Genomic DNA, 22,687 nt, shown 5'->3' with positions numbered 1-22,687 from the left:
TGCAAAAAAAGCATTATTTCAGAATTTAGTCTACTGGAATTTGGTTTGCAGTATAACTTGTCTGTTACCATAATCTGTTTTGTATCTTTAGTTTACTTCAGCTACTGATTTTCTCCATTTCTCAGAGTTCCTACAGAGAGAGGGTGTTATGTTAATCAACTAAAGAAAGGGTTTGTGTTCATGTGTTTTTGTTCTTTCTTTCTGTCTCTTTCTTTAACACAAAGCAATGACACATGTTTAGAAGAGCACACAGGCATGACATTTTGCACTCCACCCCTGTCTTCCTGTTTACACAGAGCTTTGCACAAAGCACTCCTGACACTGGTTAATAATTTCCTCTATTTATTTCCACACCTTTTCCCTCTCCTGCCTCCTTCCATTTTCTGTTTTCTTCATTTCTCTCAATCCTTATACCTCTTCCTCTATTTGTCCTCCCATATCCATTTTCAGAACCACTCAGCATCGATGACAGAGGTCACATGACTAAGGGGGCAGCACCGGGTCACGTTTGCATCTCCACAGCACTTCCAGACACAATGACGAGGACGCATGACACGTGGCTTCGAATGCTTAACAAAAAACAAACAAAAACCCCACACACACTCCTGATTTATCTGTTTAAATGGAGGACAAAATACACCATGTTTGTAATGGTTCTCATGTAAAGGGGCTCGGCTCAGTTCAACCTGCCGAGGCATGCAGCTCATGTCAGAATTATCACATGCGAACTTAAGCACAGGTTGTTTATCCAGACTTTTGAAACCATTTGAAACATGGGACATTTTTTTCCTCCAAGATGTGCTGTTTGTACTTAGAGGACAGTGTTTTGTACATTTTGTATGAGTGAGTGCTGTAGCCTATCCTGACGGTGTTAAACCTGCACACTTCCTGTCAGCTGACTCACTCTGTTTTACATCACATCCTGTCGGGTGAAACGCCTTGTCCATTACTACATCTATCTCCCTTAGTCTGAAATATCTGCTATGGAAAAAAATATTGATGTTGTCGTTCTGTGGTGTTTGTCATTTGTACAGAAAAAAAGAGAATCCTTCTTTTTATTATCTCTTTCTGTACATTAATTGACCATGTCAGGTCATATTTTGTAAAGATTTTTTTGTTAATCTGTATGACTATTATAATCCATTTGGACCTGTTTGCCTGCTGTAAATCTGGTTTCAGTATCAGTTTTGGTGTTTTGGGGAATGACCCTTCTTTCCTTTGGAGAAAATGACAAGAAGAGTCGGTGACATCCTATGAGTCAGAAAATGGGGTTTGGCACCTGCAGTGCCACAGTATCAGCCACAATGTATGAAAATGTGATTGGTTGAAATTGTCTATGTGAGTGTGTTTCACCCCAAATTCCTGATTCACTGTGATGTAAAAAGGAACTTCTTCAGAGAGGTCCAGTGGGGCTAGCTTGCTTCAGATGTACCTGAAGATGCCACTGGTATAGCTTTACAATTAAATTTATACCAGAATCCCAATGGAAGACATCCTTACAAAATATACACTAAGGGGGAAAAAATAAAAATGCTCTTTGGAGGGAAAATGAGTGACTTACTTACAACAAGTCCCGGCTAGCCTTTTTAATGGAAACCAGGCTAATCATTCATCCTTCACTTTTCCTCCTTGAGCCACCCCTCCCTGACCCACCAGTGGATTGTGATGCAATGTTGTGACTCCATTTTCTGTTGGAAGATATGCCCAGCATGAAGAAAGAAGTCAAGATGTTAATAGATATTCATGATTTGAATTATGCTCATTATCATAGTGATTATAATTGTCTTTTATTTTGAAAACAAACAAAAAAAGGATCTGAAATGCTGCATATATTTTTTTTCTTGGTTTGTTCACAAATTAAATAGTCAGTAGCAGCAATGTGTTCTCTTGTGTTTTTCATTTGGTGTCAGACTGATTTAACTAAATGTGCATACATTTGATTTCTTACTGTGAATAAAGGTGGCCCAACATAAGTAGTATGTTAGGATTGTGGAAGTGGTGCAGCCCCATTCTTCTCCTAGTTTAGTTCCAAACTAAAGTACTAAAGAGGGGGAAACTGAGGTAGACAGGAGTTCTTAGTCTACCTTGCCAGAAGAGGTTCTTGTGTTAATTTGAATACCCAGAGATCTCATCTGGATATTTGGCCCAGAGTTAAGCCTTGCAGGCTGACCCTACAGAGTCTTCTCTGCTACATGTTAATCCCACCTTCTTTTCTGTAATTGGCTCTAACTTGAACCTCAAGAATCTCCATCTTAAAAATATGGTAAATGGTCTTATATAGCACTTTTTCTATGCAATGAAGCACACTCAATGCGCTTTACACTATTTCCTATTTACACACTGATGGCACAGTCATCAGGAGTAACTTGAAGTTCAGTGCCTTGCCCAAGGACCTTTCGACATGTAGACTGGAGAAGCCAGGATTTGAAGGAGACGACCCACTCTACCTCCTGAGCCACAGCCACCTAATGGTTAAAGATATCCTTTCACTGAACAAAATTGCTCTGCGCTCAGCTCTGAAAAAGGATGGGACACTAAAGTGGATTGATAATCTGGACATATATCCATCAAAGTTCAGGGAAAACCCACTGTGATGGGTGCCCTAGATCAGGCCTGTGTTGGAGGCCAAACACACATAAGGTTCTGAAACGGTATTTGCAGACTTTTCACTTGTTGAAGCACCAAAACTAAAACATTTCTCCCTCTCTCACTGTTCACTGTTCTTACACTTACTCCCACCAGGCAGGACCTCTTCTTTACTCCTTGTTAATCCCACCCCCCTTTCCAACCATCTGAATCAAAGTTTCATCTGACTGAGCTTTGTGTGAAGTGAAGAAGATGGGTCAGTTGACGACTGGAAGGGATAGTGAATGTGAATAATTATTTTACACATGCACACAAAGGATATGCTGTGTAAACCCATTGATTTATGCAGTGCTCACCTGTTCTATTCTATCTATCTATGATTGCTGGTCAAACTAGTACACAGTTACTCCATTAACTCTGCGTAGACCATGGAGACAGTTGATCTATTGCAGCTTGTTTGTCTGTGCTTTCTCATTTCTCTTCCTACATGGATGCTTCCTGACATTTTATTACTACTTCTCTTTCAATATTCTTTGTTGTAGTTCAATTCATCTATCCAGCCAGCTTCTACTTTCTGAAGAATGCTGCCTTTTCATATCCTCTTCTCTGGGTTTGAACGTTTTCTTCGCTGATGGTTTTTTAAATGTTGATGGCAAAAGTCCTATCTCCGTTTCTTCTGCTTTAAGTATGTTTTCCAGTTTTCCTTTGAAGTGCATTTGTTGTGTTTAACTTCTCTTGGCCTTCTTTCCCAATAGTTCTTTATGTCTTTTCAGCCTCCAGTCTTCCATCCCTATTTTATCCAGTGTGTGCCTTTTATTTATTTTTTATTTTGTTTTGCGTTCATGCTCTTGTGGCAGATTTCTCATTTGTCAGTCCTGCTTTATTGTTGTCTTTCCTATCTTACCAGATTCCTCATTTCATTGCCCTCTTTTCCTTTTATCTCGTTTTCATCTCTTCTTTTCATGCATAGCTATTTTGTCTTGCTTTTTGATTTGATGCTATCCTCCTGTTTGTCAGGTCTGACTGACTAGATTTAATTAAATCCATAAAGCTAAACAATAGTATAGACAGACTCACCTCTGTCTAGAGATAAAGATCTCCTCAATAATCGTGATTGACATTATTGGTAATCGTGCTACTACTACAGTTGTGATAGTAGTACACTGGCTTGTATAGTGCTGTAAAAATATGTTATCTTAAAACTAGGGTTTAGAGACAGTGCTTGCAGGGACCACATTCAAACTCCAGGGCTGAGTTTATGACCCACTCCATCCCTAATGTGTTGTTCTGGTTCAGATTAGTATAAATACTGAGCAGAGTGATTGCAAATAGAAAAGAATGAATGTGATACTTTGGTTAATAGTCAGGTGGTGTAATATTGCGCTAAACATTTTTTTTCATCCTGTTACGACTGCATCAACTTCAGTAATGTCTGTGGGCTAAGCAAAGCACACACACACACACACACACACACACACATACACAGACAAAGCTGATGGTTCAGCCAGCGCACTTGCTCTTGTACTTTGTCAGGTATTCATTTCAGCCTGCGGTTACCCTGCAGACACGCTGGCTAAATAGAAGGTGGCTCTTTATGTATAATGTGTGTATGTAGCAGTATTTGACCATGCTATGTGTTTATAGAATGTCATCCTTGGCTGTTCTGAGTATGTCTGCGTAATAGTCCATATTGTTGTCCCCTAGCAATATATGTGAAGAATAGTGCAACAGCCAAATATTGTTTCAAAGTAGGCAGCACAGTTCTGAGTGGGTTGATTATGTCTATATCTGCAGGGAATGATTTAGATAAGAGGAAATGAGTAACCGCAGGTAAATCTCAATGGCCAACTTGAAAAAAAAAAAAACCAAATTCCAGCAAATAAATCTTTAATACATGTTGTGATTGGTGTGCCCTAGATGTCATCTGCTGCCTTGGTGTCATAGACACCATAATAATACTGTAAAATTATATCTGCAGGGAATGATTTAGATAAGAGGAAATGAGTAACCGCAGGTGAATCTCAATGGCCAACTTGAAAAAAACAAAACAAATTCCAGCAAATAAATCTTTAGCACATGTTGTGATTGGTGTGCCCTAGAAGTCATCTGCTCCTCTGGTGTCATAGACACCATAATAATACCTCTACACATGAATAAATGTGTCCGATGGTTACAATATTTTATGGGGACCAAAAAAATAAAGGTTTCATTTCAATTAAGTGCAAGAAGAGTAGAGGTAATTATTTAATAACAGAACACACCGAAATTCAAACAGAAAAAATGCAAAAAAAACTCATCACTGTTTGAGTGTGTTCACATGTGAATGTTCATCATTAATAAAATAAACAGTCAGAGTTTGAGTAGTGGTCTACAGTATGTTCATGTTGACATCTTCCTCTATTTAACAGTAGCTTTGTACCAAAACACAATCCTGTGTTTATTGTATCATGATGTTACAAGAGCACCGGTATGATATCAAGAGACTGAGCAAAAAAGTATTTTTTTGGGGGGACACCTGGCAAGAAAAGAAGAAGGATCTTTTACTTATTATCATTTCTGTACAGCGTATTTTACTATTTTTTCATATCCCATGTTGTTTATAAGCCTGAAGCCCACATGAAAAAGAAACACTGTTGACCATAACTTAAACTCTGACAAGTTATATGATGAACTTTAGGTGCAGCTTCCTTTAAGAAACTAGAAGTGCATCCATGAAGTGCAGGACAACAGTGATCCATAAAATGTTGGATTGTCCCATAATCCACCACACACTACCAACCAGATGTTCTTGATAAATATAGAGTTATCCTGTCAAACATTTTGAATCTTTTCTTGTTTTTCTTCTTGTAACAACAGCCCATCAATCCTCAAAAGACTTACAAAAAAAAAAAATCCCCAAGTCAAACTAAACTCACTATCAAAGGCCAGAAGCATCAGGGTGTCAATGGTCAAATCAACCATTCAGCAGCAGTTGCAAATCTCCATCTCTTCCCCCAAAGATACGAGGACATAAAGACTTAACGGATTGGGTTCAACCTCAGGCCATTTTACACTCTTAGTGATTCTCAACATAAGACTCAAGTGAATTAGCCCATTAAGCTTAAATACCAAAGAGTCATCATATCTACTGTATAATCAAGCTTATTGTCATGACAAGCAAATCTGTACCTTAGAAGTGACAAGGCTTAGAGGAAAGGGATGGCAGAGACAAAGGGAAGGAGCAGAAAAAATAGGAATGCAAATAAAAGAAAAACTGAAGGCTTAGAAAGAGGTGAATACGAGGTGAAGAAAAAGGCAGACATTAAGAAGAGGAAAGGGTTTCACAGCTCTTTAGTGACAGCAGCAAGCTTGTGAGAACAGATTCAGTTCAGGATCCCTGGTTCACCTGTGACCAGTGCCTTTTGTCTATCAAATCTCACATTCCAGAAGTGAGCGAATGTCCTATTGGATTTACAGAACACAATCTGATCCCCGGAGATCTCAGTCCAGTGTTCAGGGGTACTCCTGAGCCTCAAGAAGGCTTCTGCTGTGAAGGTTCCTGCTCCAGAACTCAGACTAGGATCCTCTCCAGACCCTACAGGATGTTTTAGAAATGTGTCCAATCTAACCAAGTTTCTCTAGGCAACACAGAGGAGAAAAGTTTCAGAACTCCGGAAGTGCGTTTGTGTGTTGATTAGTCTGCTGGTGGGACTGGGTATACTGAGAAAACTGGTTAGACTGGTGTGTAGTTGGCTGACTAGGTACAGTCTGGTTTGCTTGCTGGTTTTCTGATTGGTACTGTTCTAGCTCTCTCTTCCTCCTCATAGCTGACTGCAGCTGCTGCTTGATTACAAGGATTTGACCCTCCAGTTCAGATAACTCCTGAGCCAGTGGGTTCTGGCCCGCAGCCAAGCCAGGGCCGCAGTCTCCCACACCCAAGCCTCGGCACTGTGTTATGCCATGTACAGAGCCAGCCTGCCCTGGCCCCAGTCCTTGGCCCAGTGCCCGCCCTAACAGGTCAGAGCGACCGTTGGAAGTGGTCACTATGGGTAGGTGTTTCTCCAGCAGGGGAAGGGAATGGTGATGAAGAAGGGGAGATGGGGGCGGTGGCGGAGGAAGACCCTGGGAAGATGAATGTTCCAGGTCATTCTGCATCTCTTGCTTAAGGACTCTTCGCCTGTTGCAGTGGGAGGACTCTGTAGGATTCCAAGATGCTGACTGGTTGTTTCCTTCATTGCACCTAGAGATAAGACGGACACAGAGACATGAGTAAGGTGGAAGTTCTGTTTTCTTCCAAAGAATACCAGTGTGGGAGAATTGTTTATTGTCTGACAGTCCCTCAGATGGCATCTTTTTCTTTGGTTACTATACAGTTACACAGATGGTGTCAACCCTATGCCCGCCGTCAGGATCAAGATACCCACTGGGGTCCCAGAGATTGCAAATTATTTAAAGAGCATTAGGCTGTAGAAATAACCTGGCATTCATCAACTTTCTATTGTTAAGATGATCTAGGATCATTTTTAGGGGAGAACAGAGTCCTTCATTTGATTGATTTGTCCCCCATAGTAACATTTAGCAGCACAGTTTTAATTAATGCCACATAAAGATCATCATTTCAAAGAAGCTATGGTTGGGTTGTGACTAGTCTTGTAGACAAGTGAGCATACAGTAGGGACGTCCTAGCAGGTTGATAGATTGGGTTGGACCTCTGTGGAATGCTTCTCTTGCCCCCACTAGTTGGCCTAATGGTCACATTACAAGTCTATTTTTGTTAGAGCATGACCAATAAAAGTACACCCAATAAAGATTGCGAAGCTGACACAGGTTTGTGATGCCACAGGTACAGTAGGAATTGATGCCTGGTTTTATTTTTAACACACACTGTCATAATAATGTCACTGTTGAAATAATGCAGACAACCCATGCAATTTACCTTAGTTTTCTTTTTTAATGAATAGGCCTCCAAGACAAAAAAATCCCTTGACTATTTACTTGTAGAAATCAAATTTATGTCCAATTAATATTCTTCTGGTGTCAGCACTGATCCCAACAACTTCTGCCATCCATCCTGGAGGTGTACAGTACCTTCATCTTGAAGCTAATGAGCACCAGCAGCAGTAACATCAGTTGAAGGTATGATGTGTCAGTTTAACACAACACCATAAATGTCATGTTCTAGCCAAATTTCAACACATAACCCTTGACAATTGGAATAAAAACATATCCTTTCTCTATGTGCCACTCGAGGGAGTAATGGAGGAGCTGTATAAATCACAATCAACCTCCATTTTACAGCACATCTCATGCCTTCTTTTCAGCTCATTTGCCTGGTATAGTCATGTTTCTTGTTGTGTATCAAACTGCAGAAGAAAAATATAATCCAATTATTCCATTGGAGCTTTAAAGTCACATAAACAGCCAGCCATGGTTCTTAAGAATTCCTTTGATTGCACTAAGGAAAATTCTCCTGCAACATGAAGCCACTTTAGACTTTGCCCAAAGCGTTTGCAAGTGAAGAGGCAAAGTTTATATCCACTAGTAATCTATAGGATAGGTATAGGATTCAGCAGGCTGAAAGATAATCATGATTTTATTAAAAGGGTTGACAAGAGCAATCCACAACATATGAATTGGAACCTATGTGAAGACCTCTCTGAATCAAAGTTATTTCTGTAGATGATAAAAAGGTGACAAGAAGACTCTAATGAGATACTCCTGACTGGAGCTGAAGGATGAGACATCAGAGTATAAGAACATAAAGTGTTTAATCTTAAAAAGATATATGCACATTTAGAAAAGAAGGCACCTGTGCTTACATCATGGCTGAATTTAAACATCAAATCTCTTAAACCTTAAGTTTCAGGATATTCATCCCTATTTTATCACATATATAAGCATTATTAATGCAAAAACTGACCCTAAATTATGGCTATTTTACTTAATTTATTATTGGCCTGGTTTATTTTAGTTTATCTTATTTTATTGGCCTAGATGACCACTGTGGTGTCCCACAAAAAATATAATGAAATGCCAATCCCGGCCGGCAATTGGGCGAAGGCGGGGTACACCCTGGACAGGTTGCCAATCCATCGCAGAGATACGATAACAGTCATGTTTATTAAATAGAAAACATGCTGAAAAATAAAATATATCCTCTTGATTTTTACTATATAATGCCATTATTTTCCAACATGGTGTTCCTCTCTGACATCAGATTTTTAAATTGTGTATACAAAGAGGCCAGGAGACTATATACTCAACTGCAAAGCAGCCTTTTTTAAATCATCTAAAAGAAGATTGTACTGTGGTATTCCCAGCTGCTGAGAGAGTACCTCTGCTCCTTTTCTTCAGAGAGGCCATCCTCACTCCACTTTACAGCTCTCAGGATTCCAACACGTAATTTTCAGAAATATCTGGTCCCTCCTACGTCAAATCTCCTCAGTCACTAGATTCCTCTCTTTACTATATGCTGAAAGCTTCACTTAAATTTTCAAAAGTACTGATTTCCATCCAAAGTTGTTAGAAGCACATACCAAATATAAACTCCAAGGTTATTACTACTCAGAACTTTAAATAATTACAGGTGCTTTCATATCTCATGCCAACCACTGCAGCTTATGAAAAGAGCAGCTCACTGTTTATTCACATTTTACCTGCAATGGTTCTCTAAGATACATCCTCAGAATGGAATTATCAATATTTCACCACTGACCAGTATTTCTCAACCCATCTGTACTGACAGATGTGACCAGGAGTCACAATGAGACACAGGCACAGCCTGTAGTGTGTTGGACAGGGAGGCTGTTATTCAAACAGCAGGACACAGGTGCACCAGACAGATATGGACTCTGAAGAAATGTCCTTGAGCAAGATATTGGATCTCTTCCAGCCCCAAGGTACCGTGCACAGTCCTGTAAAGCCAGAAATGACCTCTTGATCATGAGGAGGGTGAGGACATTAATGCCAGATTTGGTCCATTTGTATTACCCTGTTGTAGAGTGGCTCATCTGTTGTGATTACACATCTTTCAAACTGAGGTGATGATGTGCTACACAAGAATCACACATGAGGACTGAAACAGGAAAGTACAATCTTTGCCCAGCTCCTTCGACACTGAGCTGCTCCAGCTGTCCAGGCTCACACTCTTGTGTGAAGATATGTGCCCTTGAAGGTGAGGAAGCACAAGCAAAAACACAAATGCTATCCTAAACTGCACCTACAGTAGAATAATTAACTAGCACTTACTGTATGTATACAGCTGGAGTGGTATACGAAATACACACCACTATAATCTAGCAAAAAGCAAAGTTTCTTTAAAAATGAAGGGAAAAATAATTTAAAAAAAAATCTCAGTGCCGCTAAAATAAATGACAGTATAGCATAATTTAGTTATTAAAGGGACAGTATAAGTACAAAAAGAAGGAGCAATTATTTTAGCCAGTCTAGTATCTAAATTGTAACTCATATTATTGATTTAGTAGAAGTGACAGATAATCTTGTTTTAGTGTGGATGTCGGTTGGAAGGTTTTTGTAGAGATACATGATTGTAACACTGCGCTTGATAATAAATCACATAATCTTAATTGGCCATCGGAGAGTGCTTCAGGGTATTACAGACACTTCTCTGATGCCCTTGGGTTATTCATCAGCTTTCTTAGCACAGTTAGGAAATGAAATATATTATGGCTCCAATCCTAATTAGTGCTGTTAAACCATTTAAGTTTTACACATATGATCTCTTTGGTTATGTAATGCCTACTTTTGATTATGCTGATGAATAAGAGGTGTATATACAGCACTTCTGTAAGATGTACTGTAGTGTAGTAGAGCACTGATACTGTACAGTAAAAAGTTTGTCTGTCTCCTAACCAGCCCCAAGCTGGAACCATTCAACACACACAATCTCAACTTATTTGTACTTGTATAACAGAGAGTTCAGGCACACAAGGTTTCAGGAGGACACTGACAATAGGATACTGGAGTAATCATTTCTCACTCTTTGGCATCATGCAGGCACAATGCTGAAGAGCTTGATTAAATAAGCATAATTATAAAGGAACAGGTAATCTATCGTCATTACCACAGACATACCTTACATAGCCTTGGCTCCATAATTATTACATGCATTTAATCCCCCACTACGAATCCTTCACCTGAGCATTCCCTCAGTGTGCAGTGCTGAGCAGGGATAGGAATAGAGTGCAACAGAATGTTTCGTACAGGTTATGATAAAATGAAACACTTTTTCTCAGCAAAAGATTGAGGTTTGTTTTGATATATCCTTTGAAGCCTAAAGAGTCCTACATAAAACATATGGTTACCTGATAGCAAAAAAGGAAGCTCTAAAATAATGTTAAACTTGGCACTGTGAGCAGTGAACAAATATGGATAAAAGGGCACTGAAACACCCATAAGTGATGTCCAAAGGATTGTGAAAGTTTATGTAACTAATCTGGAGAAAGTGCAGTCATGCAACCTTTTAAAAGAAGCTTTCATGATTTATTAAATCTCCCTCTCTCACCCCCTGTGATAAACAGGCTACTCCATGATGCCAGCAAGAGATTATTTTCCTCAGTATCTTTTACTGATAATTAGCTTCCAACAGACTGAACATGCAATTTAGTGCCTGATTAAAAGGGGGTCCCTTGGATGTTAATTAATGTCACTTATTCCCAGCCTGATAATTTGGCCAAAGTTGGAAAATTGGCTGCTTCTGTGCATTTGTAGTGCCAGTGAAGATTAATATACAGTATGGGCTTAAATATGGTTCATAAATATACCCCACAATTCAGCATGGCACCAATCTTAAATTTATGCATCTTTCTGGTATTTTATGCAAATAAAATCTACATAAAGGTTTCTTCACTTTCTGATGCCTAGCGTCAGCACAGGTAGGGCACTTGCACTAAGTCATGCTTGTGTTGGCTTACTGGCTCCAGAACTGTTCTTTACGTTGATTAGCAATTTCACAGCTCTGCAGTGAGCAACGCCCAATCATATAGATGCAGGTGAATTACGATTTGTTCATACTAACACCGTTTGCTGCCATAAAGACAGTGCGTCTTATTTTGGAGTAAATGAGTAAATAATCGCATTGCGCCGCGTGTGCTGCGTTTTGCGGGTGTCGGTCAGTCTTCATTTCATGATACCGGTGGGATTGAAGCCACGTTTTCTGTTGCACCCCGTCCACTCTGCCAGGGGCCTACCGGATTTCAACATTATACCTGTCCTGAGGTAAGTAGGCCTACATTCTGCTTGTACTTGCGATTCATTACTGGTGACATGGCATGTTTAGCTTCAGTGCACTTTGTTTCCTTGGCATTGCCAGCACACCTGTGGCTGCATTGTTGTTGGCTATTTCTCTGCTTTTCCTGGCTGCTCAGATTCATGTCAAGCCTGAATTACTGGCTTCTGCATGCTTGATGGTGATTTTGTGATGCTGGCTGCTCAGGTTGCTTTTATGTTGCTTAGTGTCTTTGTATTCATTTGCATTGGCATTCAAATGAAAGTCAGTAGTCGAGCTAATTTCTAGTGTTGCTCTCTGGCATTGGCTTGTTAATGCTTTAAGTGATAATTGCACTAGTACTGTATGGTCTAAATTAGTCTTGGGCATATTTTCCCCCTCATGGTTTGAAGTTGTTTTGGGTTTTTTTTTCTTTTAGCTCAAGGTGGTTTTTGTTATTAATTCTGATTGTAAACTGTCTCATGTATGTGGCCTTGTGTTCATCCTAAAGCAGTTACCTATATTGGGTTAGTAAAGACAGTTAGAATTCAATGGAAACTGAAATTGCTTGTTGCATATTCAGGATGTTTGATTGCAGTGGTTCTATATTATTAAACATTGTTTTAAAGGTGCACCCTCAAACAGCAAACAGTTTTTCTACCAACTGTAAACATTTGTTATAAATGATCACTTTCTTGATGTGTTTCCGACTGAAATGAAGCATATAATCAAGTCACAGTGTAACTATAGTGATTGAAAAAGAAACACCACATGTAAAATTGTCAGCACTAATTTACTGCAGCATTTTAGAGTTGCTTACACTGACTGGCAGGCCTGTTTTTTAATGTATTCTAGCATGACAAGACTCTAAAGTTAAACATTAAGTACTCAATGGGTCATAAATAATTCCAACACAGCTGGGCTCAGTTCACATTCACTTCAATCAGTTAAATTAAACTTTTATGTTCACGCTTAATCTATCAGTTTATATTACTGTAATCTACTGGAATCTTCTGACTGAACTAAAACTGAATTGAGCCTGGCCTTCAGTCATGATGTGGTGGTGACAGTACCTCTTCTCAGGCTTGGTAACACTTGGTAGTTTGTCATCAGTGAAGACTGTGTTGAGGGCCCGGTGTAATCTCTGGAAAACAAGCAACACATTAGTTGTCTCATGCTTGCAGGAAATAATTTGTCTGTTATTATTTTACGAGATTATTCTGTTGTTTATTGGAAACATTACCAGCTAGGTATGATATACATGTGTGTGTTAATGAGAAACAGAGAGGGCACCAATCAAAACTGTGTCATTAAGTGCATATGAACTTCACTATTAAGTACACATTGCTGCTAATATGTTGTTAAAATTACTACTTTGTATGTGGTGTTATGACTACTTGGCAATTGCAGTGTGGCTTGTACAATTTGCTTGTGATTGAAAGCGTGCTTCACTATGTTTGTGTTTGAGTACCTGGCTGGTGTGCAACCAATATTTGAAGCGCGGCTCTTTGACCCTTGGGATCACCAGCTTGTACACAATGTGTTCTGCTATTGTGGTCAGTAGAGATAAGGCCACGCCCACACACAGCATCACAAACAGGCCGGAGAAATGCTTTATGCCCATTTGCAGCGTCTGGAGAGAGACGGTCATTGAGTGACATTGTATGGCAGGGAAAGAATGTGGAGAAAGGAGGTGAAGCTCCAGAGAGTAAGATCAGGGATGCAGATCTGTCACCTCTAATGGAGGAGCAGGAACATTAAGAGTAGAAACCCTTCACCATGGAGGTACAGTTATATATTGTAAAGTCCTTTAGGCTGTTCTGCATGGTGGTAAAACACTCACATAAGACAAAATAAGATTACAACTTAAAAAAAGTTATTTTTAATGATAGATGAAACTCTATCTTGAAGTCCTCATGCTCTGTGCATATTACTGTATGCAAGCCACAGCATAATCGTTTGGCACTAGCTATAGCTGATCATTATTACCCATGAAATGTGGTGTACCCATCACAAGTAAAAGTTCCTACTGTCTCTATTACAGCAAGTCTGGCTGGCCATCGGCTCTAATTCTTTTCAAAATTCCATTTAAAAAGCAGCTCACAGAAAAAATGCTGCATTGGCAAATTTAATGTATCATGTATTGTTTTCCATAACTTGAATTTATAAAAGCACAATCACTGTAGTCATCTGCAAATGTGATATTACACTTCTTACACTTCTTAATTGAGCACTTGTTGCTTTTACTGCAGATGCACATTTTCATATGAATCTTTTTTACTGCTGAGTGTGGAACAGCTTGTGACAGTACAGCAGCTGCAATGATTGCATTATAAAGTCATGTTGGAGAAGAATACATGATACAGTAGATTAAACTCGTCAAAACGGTATTGTGACTTGGTGAGCTGGCTATAATGAAATTTTGGGGGCAGATGATTCCTGTGAAGTCGAGCAGTACAGACAGTAGCAGTATCTGACTGCTGGAGAATGCATTTTAAACTACTATACTGAAACAGGGAAACATTAAATTACAGTGGTATTATCTTTCAACAGTAAGACAGGCTTATTCAACATGCATGGCAATAATTCAATATAATACTTAGCCCCATTACATAAAGCAGTGTAAGCGGGTGTGTATGTATCCTTTCCCCATAGTTCTTCTTTGGATCGACTCATTTGAGCCCATACTGTATACATGAGGCAACACATGTATGCCGTCTCTTTTCACTGTATCCAACCATATGGGACAATCACTTTTTACACAGATCTTATAATTCACCACTCTGCTTTTATGTTTTGAGTCTACCTTCTTTTGATTCACTACACTCACTGATTGTTAAAAAAAAAGCTTCAGAAATCTGTAGATAACTTCAATAAAGCACATAACACTTTTTGGTCACTATTAATGTCTTGGTGATTTTAGGTTTGGCTCTCTTAATGTTAGCTAATTGATTACTGTGCCTTTTATTGGTATTTATTGTATTACTTGAAATAAGAGGGGTGGGGTGCAGAGAGCTGGCCAGATGACAGAGAGTTTGGCTGCCTCACTGAAGCCAATCCATCAGATCTATCAGCTTTTCAGGATCCCAGGTTTGCTGCTGGTGGTGTAGCAGTCATTCATTTGAATAAAAGGTTGCTTAAAAAAAAACGCTGAGCAGGAACAAATTTTGACAGCACATGGTAATTGTGCCAACATATGTTCCTTTTGTTGGACTTCCTGGGTTATGATGACACTGTTTGCATGTGAGCAACATGAAATTTAAGCATCAGTTTAGACTGATTTAGAACATTAGTTACAATATGCTAACTAGGGTGCACACATCCCTTATACTCTAATTTCTGCACAGCACCTAAGATACTGTAGTTGCATGTAAAGTTACATAACACACAGATAAACCAGGTTTCTCTGCTGTTACTATAGGCAGGCAGAGGCATGATGCTGCAGCGTGAAATGTACCTGGAGCAATTTAAATGCCTGCAACTGTAGATAGCATCTATAGCACATCTAGCTGTTACACAGTGGAAAATGGTTTCCTTCAGGAAAGCTGAATCTGTGCCACTGCAGTGCAACAACTTCTGCTACTTTTGAGTCTCTTAAGGTAGTAATTTAAATGTGTTTAGGTGATACTGCCATTTAAAGGTACGAAGCATGAGTGGTTCTTAATTAGATATCATTATGAGCAACTAGCAGAGATTATATTGCTTGTCTCACAGAGTAGCAAAGAAATGAATAATAAAAAGCTGGAGTACAAATAAGGGAAGAAGCAGGTCAGATAAGGGAAAATAAGTGACTTTTTAGTTCATGCTTTGATAATGGTGGTTGTGCAGTCTGTACTGAGCTCAGAGCCATTTTTGGTAATTCCAAAGGTCTCAGCTGGTTGGAGAGACAGGCAGGCTGCAAAGAGCTAAGTTGTCTGTAACAGCAGAACAGAATGGTCTACAGGGCTTGGACTGCTTGGGACTGAAGGTATAGGAACACAGTTTGGTTAGCATCTGGATGGCTGGGGCCAGTTTGAATGGAGCATGCATTGTAGATGGAGGTTGTGGAGGAAGTGCTGGGAAACTATTGTGAGATTAGAGCCAGAAAAAATAGTAAAATGAGGAGCTGACTCCTTTATAAGGACACTTTGAAGGGCTTTGTTAAGGAAGAAAAAAATCCCCTTTCAATTTAGTTAAGTGATTTGAAAGCTACGGATGGAAAACTAAAGAATGGAGAAGTTAAAGGAAATCCATAAAGTGCCTTAGTAAGGTGTTGCCAGAACAGCTTCAGTGCACCTTGGTATTAATTGTACAAGTCTCCAGGGGATGTCTGAGGGATTATTCCAATTCTTCCCAAAGATATTCCCTCATTTGATATTTTGATGATGGTGGTGGAGACGCTGTCTAACATGTCGGTCTAAAATCTCCCATAGGTCTTTAGCTGGTGGCTGTAAAGGCCACAGCATATAATTAACATCATTTTCATATTCATCAAATCTGTCAGTGACCCCTCGTAGCCTATAGGGATGGAGGCGCTGCCATCCTGGAAGGGACCCCTCATTTAATAGTGTAAGGTCTAGATGTGATTATGTAAAGTGCCCTGTGGTAATTGTTGTTGTGAATTGGCGCTATACAATTTCACTTGTACGTATTTCCTGTGCAGTTTTGGTGTTTTCAGAGAGTGTATATTTCATGAATTACACAAAAAATTCCTTTTCTATACTACTTTCACCTTAACAGTGACCTGATAAACACAATAATTTTGTATCTCATGTCCTTAATTCACTTTGTATTTTAACATGCATTAACTTAACTTTTTTTTTAATAGCTCTTACAAGACAGAGCAACATTAGCATTCGTTTAGAGATATTTCTGACCATATACTGTAGTATGTAGTGCTATTATTCACTCTCGTTTTGATACTGTGGGCGATTTCACACATAAATAGCCAATTGATCCATTGTTAATATTAAAATATTGATTCATACATTTAAATTCTTTATTCTTGGCAGGGAAGAATCCTGGCATACTGTCTAAAACATCTTTGAACTACATCAATGACAGGTGATAAGAAGATATTTTATATCAAAGTTTGTTGGTGTTGTATGTAGCAGGAGGTGCTGTTCTTACCTCAGTCACAGCAAAACTGCGCTTCCCGCAGGGCACAACCTTGTACCATTTGTCATGCAGCGTGTCCATAAAGCCATCTGACTTGTACTGACTAACAAGTTCTGAGATGTTGGAGGTGAGTAGAGAGTTCTGAGGGAGGCCAATGCCGTAGCCTGCCAGTTGACACACAAAATAATTTTCACTTCACAACCATGTGCTATTCTTTTCATTAGTTTTTATAACTGTGCAAAAGAACAAAGGAAATAACTGCTGAGCAGAAAGAAGGGAATCACGATCGTTTTGCCAAATGCAGGTACTTGACAGTGTCAGTATACTCAGAATTTGTTAGCATGTCAGTGTTGCAAATTCAGCAATGGCCAATTACATACAATGCCTTTCCTTGGCAGGAGGTACACCGATTTCCATTGTATCCTGAAGGCCTAAGGGTACATTAAGTAATTAGTAACACTGGAATGGCACTGTGGTGGCCTGTAATGGAAGCAGACACCATGGGAACATTTTTACAGTGGGAGGAAGAGGCTTGCTAAATGGACAAGAGATAACAGTGGAGGGTTGAGAAAGTAAGCTTTTGAAAGCCAGAAGATTAATTGCTGTGCAGTGTGAGTGACTGATATTGTCTGCCCTAAAAGGACTCATGGCCAGTTGGTCTGCAGGCAGAGAAACCTCTAAAATAAAGTGATAATTTAAAAACCAAAACATATTTGAATACTCTTGTGATGCCAGAAATCCATTGCTTTCTAGTACTGATCAGTGACTAATTTTATCTAAAATTTTCTTAATCTTTTGGTCTTTGCGGATTTGGAGACTAATTAGCAGAGAGTAAAGCCCTAGATGTAGCCTATATGGCAGCAAGATGGTGGCATGGAGGGCTGCCTCAGTTATGTGCTCCCTTGTGCTTTTGTTGTTTTTGTTGGTCTCCTGCAACCTTGCCCAGATTACTTTTACTGGAGATGAGCATATGAACATCCGTCAGCTCAGTTCTGTTTTTACTGATAGTGAAAACTGAGCAGCAGCTGTATCTGTACTTCCTGCATCAGTTCAGGAAGTTCAACCTGCCCCAGGAGCTGCTGGTACAGTTCTATAGAGGCATCACTGAGTCTGTTCCCTCCACTTCCATCCCTGACTGGTTTATCTGGGCAAACAAACAGGACAGGAACAGACTCCAGGAACAGACAGTCAGGACTGTGAAAAGAATTATTGGGGCCAGCCTGCCCTCCATGGAGGACCTGTACACCCCACAGGTCAAAAGGAGGACAGGGAAGATTTCTGCAGACCCCTCACTCCCTGGACACAGCCTGTTTGAACTCCTCCCCTCTGGACGGTGCTACAGGTCACTGTGCGCCAAAACAACCAGACACAAGGACAGTTTCTTCCCCCAGGCCATCACTCTGAACACTTAATCTATGTTTATATGTATAACAGCAAACACATCAGTGCAATAACTTATACCAAATAGCTCATTTGTAAGTTGTGTGTGTGTGTGTGTGTGTGTGTGTGTGTGTGTAAATATATATGTATATATATATTATTTGGTGCACACTGGGAGCCACTGAGCTAGAGTCAAATTCCTTGCATTTAAAAGGTACTTGGCAATAGAGTTTAGGAGTGATTGATTGAAGCAGGGGCAGTGGGGCAATATAGGTCTACCAAAACAAAAACTGCTGAGTGAATGGGTACCCTGTTAGTCAGGGCTGAACACCATTAACAGATATGCTATTATGTCTTACCTTCTATTGCAAAGGGTTTTCCAACAGTTAGGGTTTTACAGTCTGCATCTATGGAGACCTCATAGTCCAGCAGAGCTTTGTCCATGATAAATGCATCCAGTTTCTGAGGGTCAGCCCTGTAAACACGCAGCAAGAAGATACAGTATACTGTAAGAGCAGTGCAGGTGTATAAAAAAAAAAAAAAAAAGATGTCACACCTTCTGTTTCATGCACTTTATGGTAGGTAACATTTGCTCCACACCACAAAAATTTCAAATTCTGTTGTCTTTTAAGCAATTTTGAGGTGCAGTGACCAGTTTTTTTTTACTTGGGTTTATTACTCACTGTTCAGTACAACCTTCATCTAACACACTATGTATGTTAAGTTCTCTTCAGTCTAAGCAATAACAAACACTATAGTAAATCATTGCACTGCCAATATTAAATACATGGCTTTTTATCTTCTGTGATGCTTAGATAGTTTAACACTATTGCTGGAACTGACAGTATGACATTAAGTTTCATGAAAATCTAATCAGTGGCATTTCAGAATGATTAGTTTTTCTTTGTGCTTGTGGGTCCTTTTTATAGAGCCTTCAGAGTATAATTTACCCTAACCACATGATATGTAAATGTTTCAACAAATTTCCTCACACTTTTGTCTTATCTGAACCTCTTATTTCTCAGGTTGATCTTGTCTGTAGTTTTCCATTACTTCATTTGATCATATGCCAGTAAAATCACTGCCTTTGCCAACTTACTGTACTGTACTCACACTCCCTGTTTCAAGTCCATTCTACAGAGGTAGGGCAGCACAGTGGTACAGTGATTAGCACTGTTAATTCACAACAAAAAAGGTTCTGGGTGCGAACCTGGTGGCTGACTGGAGAGCTTGCATACTTTTCCCTCTGGGTACTTTGGCTTCCTCCCACAGGGAAAAGAAAAATATTACAAACAGACCTCTAAGATTTCACAAGTCATGATGTGAGTTCAAGCAGGGTGGACAAAACAGTCTCTGCTGGAGAAAAATAAGAGGATACTACAAGGGTCACACTTGATCCTTTTCCTTTTTATGTGGATTATACAGTCTTATGCATTTAACTCCTTGTCAATTTGAACTGTATCAAGAATTCAGTCTGTCTAACATTCTTCAGACATAGCTGCATACCTCAAGCTTGTGCTAATGGCTAACAAGACATTGCATTTTATCCACCATACAGGTATAGAAATTGAAGATAAAAATCAGTTGTTTAAATTCTAATAAAACATTTTTGTCTCTAGGATAAGATAATGTGCTCCTAGTTAAGCACAATGTTTGTGCTATGCAGATATTCTTTACTCCCATGCTGCTTGCACTCCCTTAATAGATACCATTTATCATTATGCTTTGGATTTAATTACAAGATAAATATTGTACTCATCACTATACTATATGAAAATGTGGAGTATTCCTTTTAGCAGAAGATGATCTTTTTAAATGTTTTTTAAAATACAATCAATACTTTTTTGTGTGTGAAGGTAATCACAGCAGTCCCAAAATTTCATTAACACCGAATTTAATCTCTAGTGCTGCTGCTGTCACTTTAATGTCAATGAATAATATGTCACATGACATAAAACACACACATACTGTGTGATTATGTGATTGATAACTAATGCCTGGTCCCTTGGCAGTAAACCCTGAAGACAGCATTTAAAGTGAAATTGTGGCACACCTGTATGATGCTCTGTAATTTTCTAAATATGACATTCTTTGTTGAATGCTCCAATCAGCATTTTGCAAGCTCAGTAAAAAAAAAAAAAAAAGTCTCCTACTCAGCTTAGGCCTGCGTTCCAGCTGCCTTTTCTCACTATATTCTGCTTTGCTCCTAGGGATGCCAGTTGAATGTTGAAGCAGCTTTTGGATGACAGCATTGGCAGGAGAAGGGTGAGATCTGAATGCGCATGAGCGGGCTTGCAGTGGGGCATGACAGCAGCAGGGATGCACCCCCCCCACACACACGCATTCATTTTTTCTTGTTTTCTCTATGCAACTCCCATTCCCTTTGTGCGCATGTGAGAGACCAGAGAAAAGTTGATTTTCAGGGGATGATGACAGCAAGAGGCAACTATTTGGATAAATTGATTATAATAAGGCAGATGCCAGTGGGACCTGATTCAGTGAAGACTAGCTTATACATTTTTTTAGGAGTATGTCTCTGATTGCCAGAGTGCATGCTCTATGTGGTCTATACGTACAACACTGCCTTACTTGAGATGATGTATTCCATCTGGTGTTGCTGGTACATTGTATCTTCTCATGTACTCATGCATCTCAGGGAAACTCTTCTTGACGTAGTCCTCTGCACTGCTTTCTTTCACTGTGGCAAATCGGAATCCCTGAGAGGGATGGTGCAGCTGCATGCAAGAAGAAATAAACAGAATAGTTCCTTATAAATGTATTCAAAAAACATTAATATTTATTTTCCACTTCACTTCCCACTTTCTGCCCCTAAGTAGGCCTATTCTTTCATTGTTGAGATTCAGAGAGTTGTTGAGTTGATTAAAAAGAATGAATTACCTTAGCCCAATTACCCTTACACAGATGGGTTTTAGTGAGGAATACATTTGCAGAATTCAAGTAAAATTAAGAAAAGATACATGACCTTTTTGTCTACAGTATTATCACATCAACAACTAGAAACTGGAGGATGGTACAGAATAATTCTTTAACCATGTCAAACACATTAGATTTGTTTTGAATCAGTCTCTTATCCTATCTTCAGCTCGTCGTGTCATGTGACGAATTCAGCTATTGGTTAACGTAACCTAGCAAGGAAAAGGGAATGCTTGGTTTGATGCACTCACTGCTAATACTAACAAGGCAGAAGCATTGTCACTTGAGACTGAGATCACACAGGGATCTATTGCGTTGACCAATTGTGTATGGCGGATGATCAGTATGATCTACAGTATGTGTGATGACCTAAACTGTTCTAACTTGGGAAGAAAAGAGTGTGCTAATGTAGGACCCTGTTACTCATAGTAAGATGTTGATAGAAAGTATATTTTCAGACCATTTAAACTTCAACTTTTGTACCTTTGGGTCATGTATCCCTGACAGCTGTTCATAGGTCTTCTCCCCGACCATGACAGCAGCCAGGTTAGCAGTGTAAGTGGACAAACAGAACAGACAGAAGATGGCCCAGAGATTCATCAGCAGACGACCTGTCCAGCACTTTGGTGGCTTGATGGCAACCGTTCTCCCAAAAAGAATAGCGTAGCACACGTTGAGTGCTGAGGAAAAGGAGAAAACCCGGTCGCGGTTGCGTCCACGGGGCGTCATACCAAATGGGCTGTGCCACTCATACAGGGTGAGGAAGATGGCGGTGACATGGAGGGAGACAAAGATGCCGAGCCACATGGACCAGTGGAGGGGCCACATGAAGGCTCCAATGGGTGCAGCTGTGTCGCGAGTGCGAACCTGGGCAGAGTATGACACAGGATTGGAAACCTTTATAACTGCTCCACTCCAAAAATAAGAATTTGTTTCATTGCCAGAGCTGTTGTATTTTACAGGCTGTTTCAGTATCAGGTTAAAATATGTTGCTATTTACTCATAAGTTCAGTAAATAACTATTCTGTGCTGTATATTCTGCCTTATTTGGGCAAAATTTTGACAATCTATTGATGTTTTCAAATGTAAATGTGCTCCTTTGACATAGGTATCTTTCTTACTCAACAACTAAGGTGAAACAGATAAACAAGAAGACAGATAATGGAGGAGATGCTGTAAATAAAGCAGAACATCTACCTCTGTGGCATGTTAAGAGAAGAAAAGGAGAGAGTTATCACCATCACTATGCCTGTCAGCAGTAGCAGACTAATAATTGCAGTAATAAGGTCACTCCACAAAGCTGTACACTCACCGGTCTAGCTTCATATGGGGAATTGCATTAGAATCCAATAACCTAGGACTGGTAATAAAATGACTGCAATATTGGTACTGACCACCAACATACCTAGTGGAAAAAGTTGTGGTAAGGTCAGACAGAGTGGAGAGGGATGGACCAAAGGGTAGCGGCAGTGAGAAAAAAGTAGT

At 39.6% G+C, this 22,687-nt stretch overlaps 2 protein-coding genes and 1 long non-coding RNA gene across 5 annotated transcripts in view; 2 read left to right on the top strand and 1 right to left on the bottom strand.

Annotated features, from left to right (window-relative positions):
• Positions 1–1,878, top strand: part of plppr1 (phospholipid phosphatase related 1) — a 37,294-nt gene extending 35,416 nt beyond the window's left edge. For 2 of the 3 annotated variants that reach the window (XM_020601185.1, XM_020601187.1), the window contains one exon: positions 451–1,878. In XM_020601185.1, coding sequence (XP_020456841.1) covers positions 451–483 — 33 coding nt within the window. In that variant the 3' untranslated portion in view covers positions 484–1,878. Of the gene's footprint in view, positions 1–125; positions 171–450 lie in introns of all 3 variants that reach the window. The other variant, XM_020601186.1, reaches the window with a different exon arrangement.
• Positions 1,879–4,754: 2,876 nt separating this feature from the next.
• Positions 4,755–22,687, bottom strand: part of grin3a (glutamate receptor, ionotropic, N-methyl-D-aspartate 3A) — a 38,249-nt gene continuing 20,316 nt past the window's right edge. Inside the window, exons 4-10 of the mRNA XM_020601143.1 lie at positions 21,686–22,069; positions 20,858–21,003; positions 18,628–18,743; positions 16,901–17,052; positions 13,263–13,424; positions 12,865–12,935; positions 4,755–6,805 (exon numbers count right to left, since the gene is read on the bottom strand). Coding sequence (XP_020456799.1) covers positions 6,229–6,805; positions 12,865–12,935; positions 13,263–13,424; positions 16,901–17,052; positions 18,628–18,743; positions 20,858–21,003; positions 21,686–22,069 — 1,608 coding nt within the window. The 3' untranslated portion in view covers positions 4,755–6,228. The remainder of the gene's footprint in view (positions 6,806–12,864; positions 12,936–13,262; positions 13,425–16,900; positions 17,053–18,627; positions 18,744–20,857; positions 21,004–21,685; positions 22,070–22,687) is intronic.
• Positions 11,455–21,789, top strand: LOC109960788 (uncharacterized). Its single transcript, XR_002275045.1, has 3 exons — positions 11,455–11,802; positions 20,479–20,533; positions 21,710–21,789. It is a non-coding gene; the product is annotated as an uncharacterized LOC109960788 (long non-coding RNA).

The sequence above is a fragment of the Monopterus albus genome, unplaced genomic scaffold (assembly GCF_001952655.1).
Source record: "Monopterus albus unplaced genomic scaffold, M_albus_1.0 scaffold50.1, whole genome shotgun sequence".
NCBI lineage: Eukaryota > Metazoa > Chordata > Actinopteri > Synbranchiformes > Synbranchidae > Monopterus > Monopterus albus.
The sequence above is the reverse complement of the archived record's forward strand: the minus strand, read 5'-3'. Positions and strand labels throughout refer to the sequence as shown.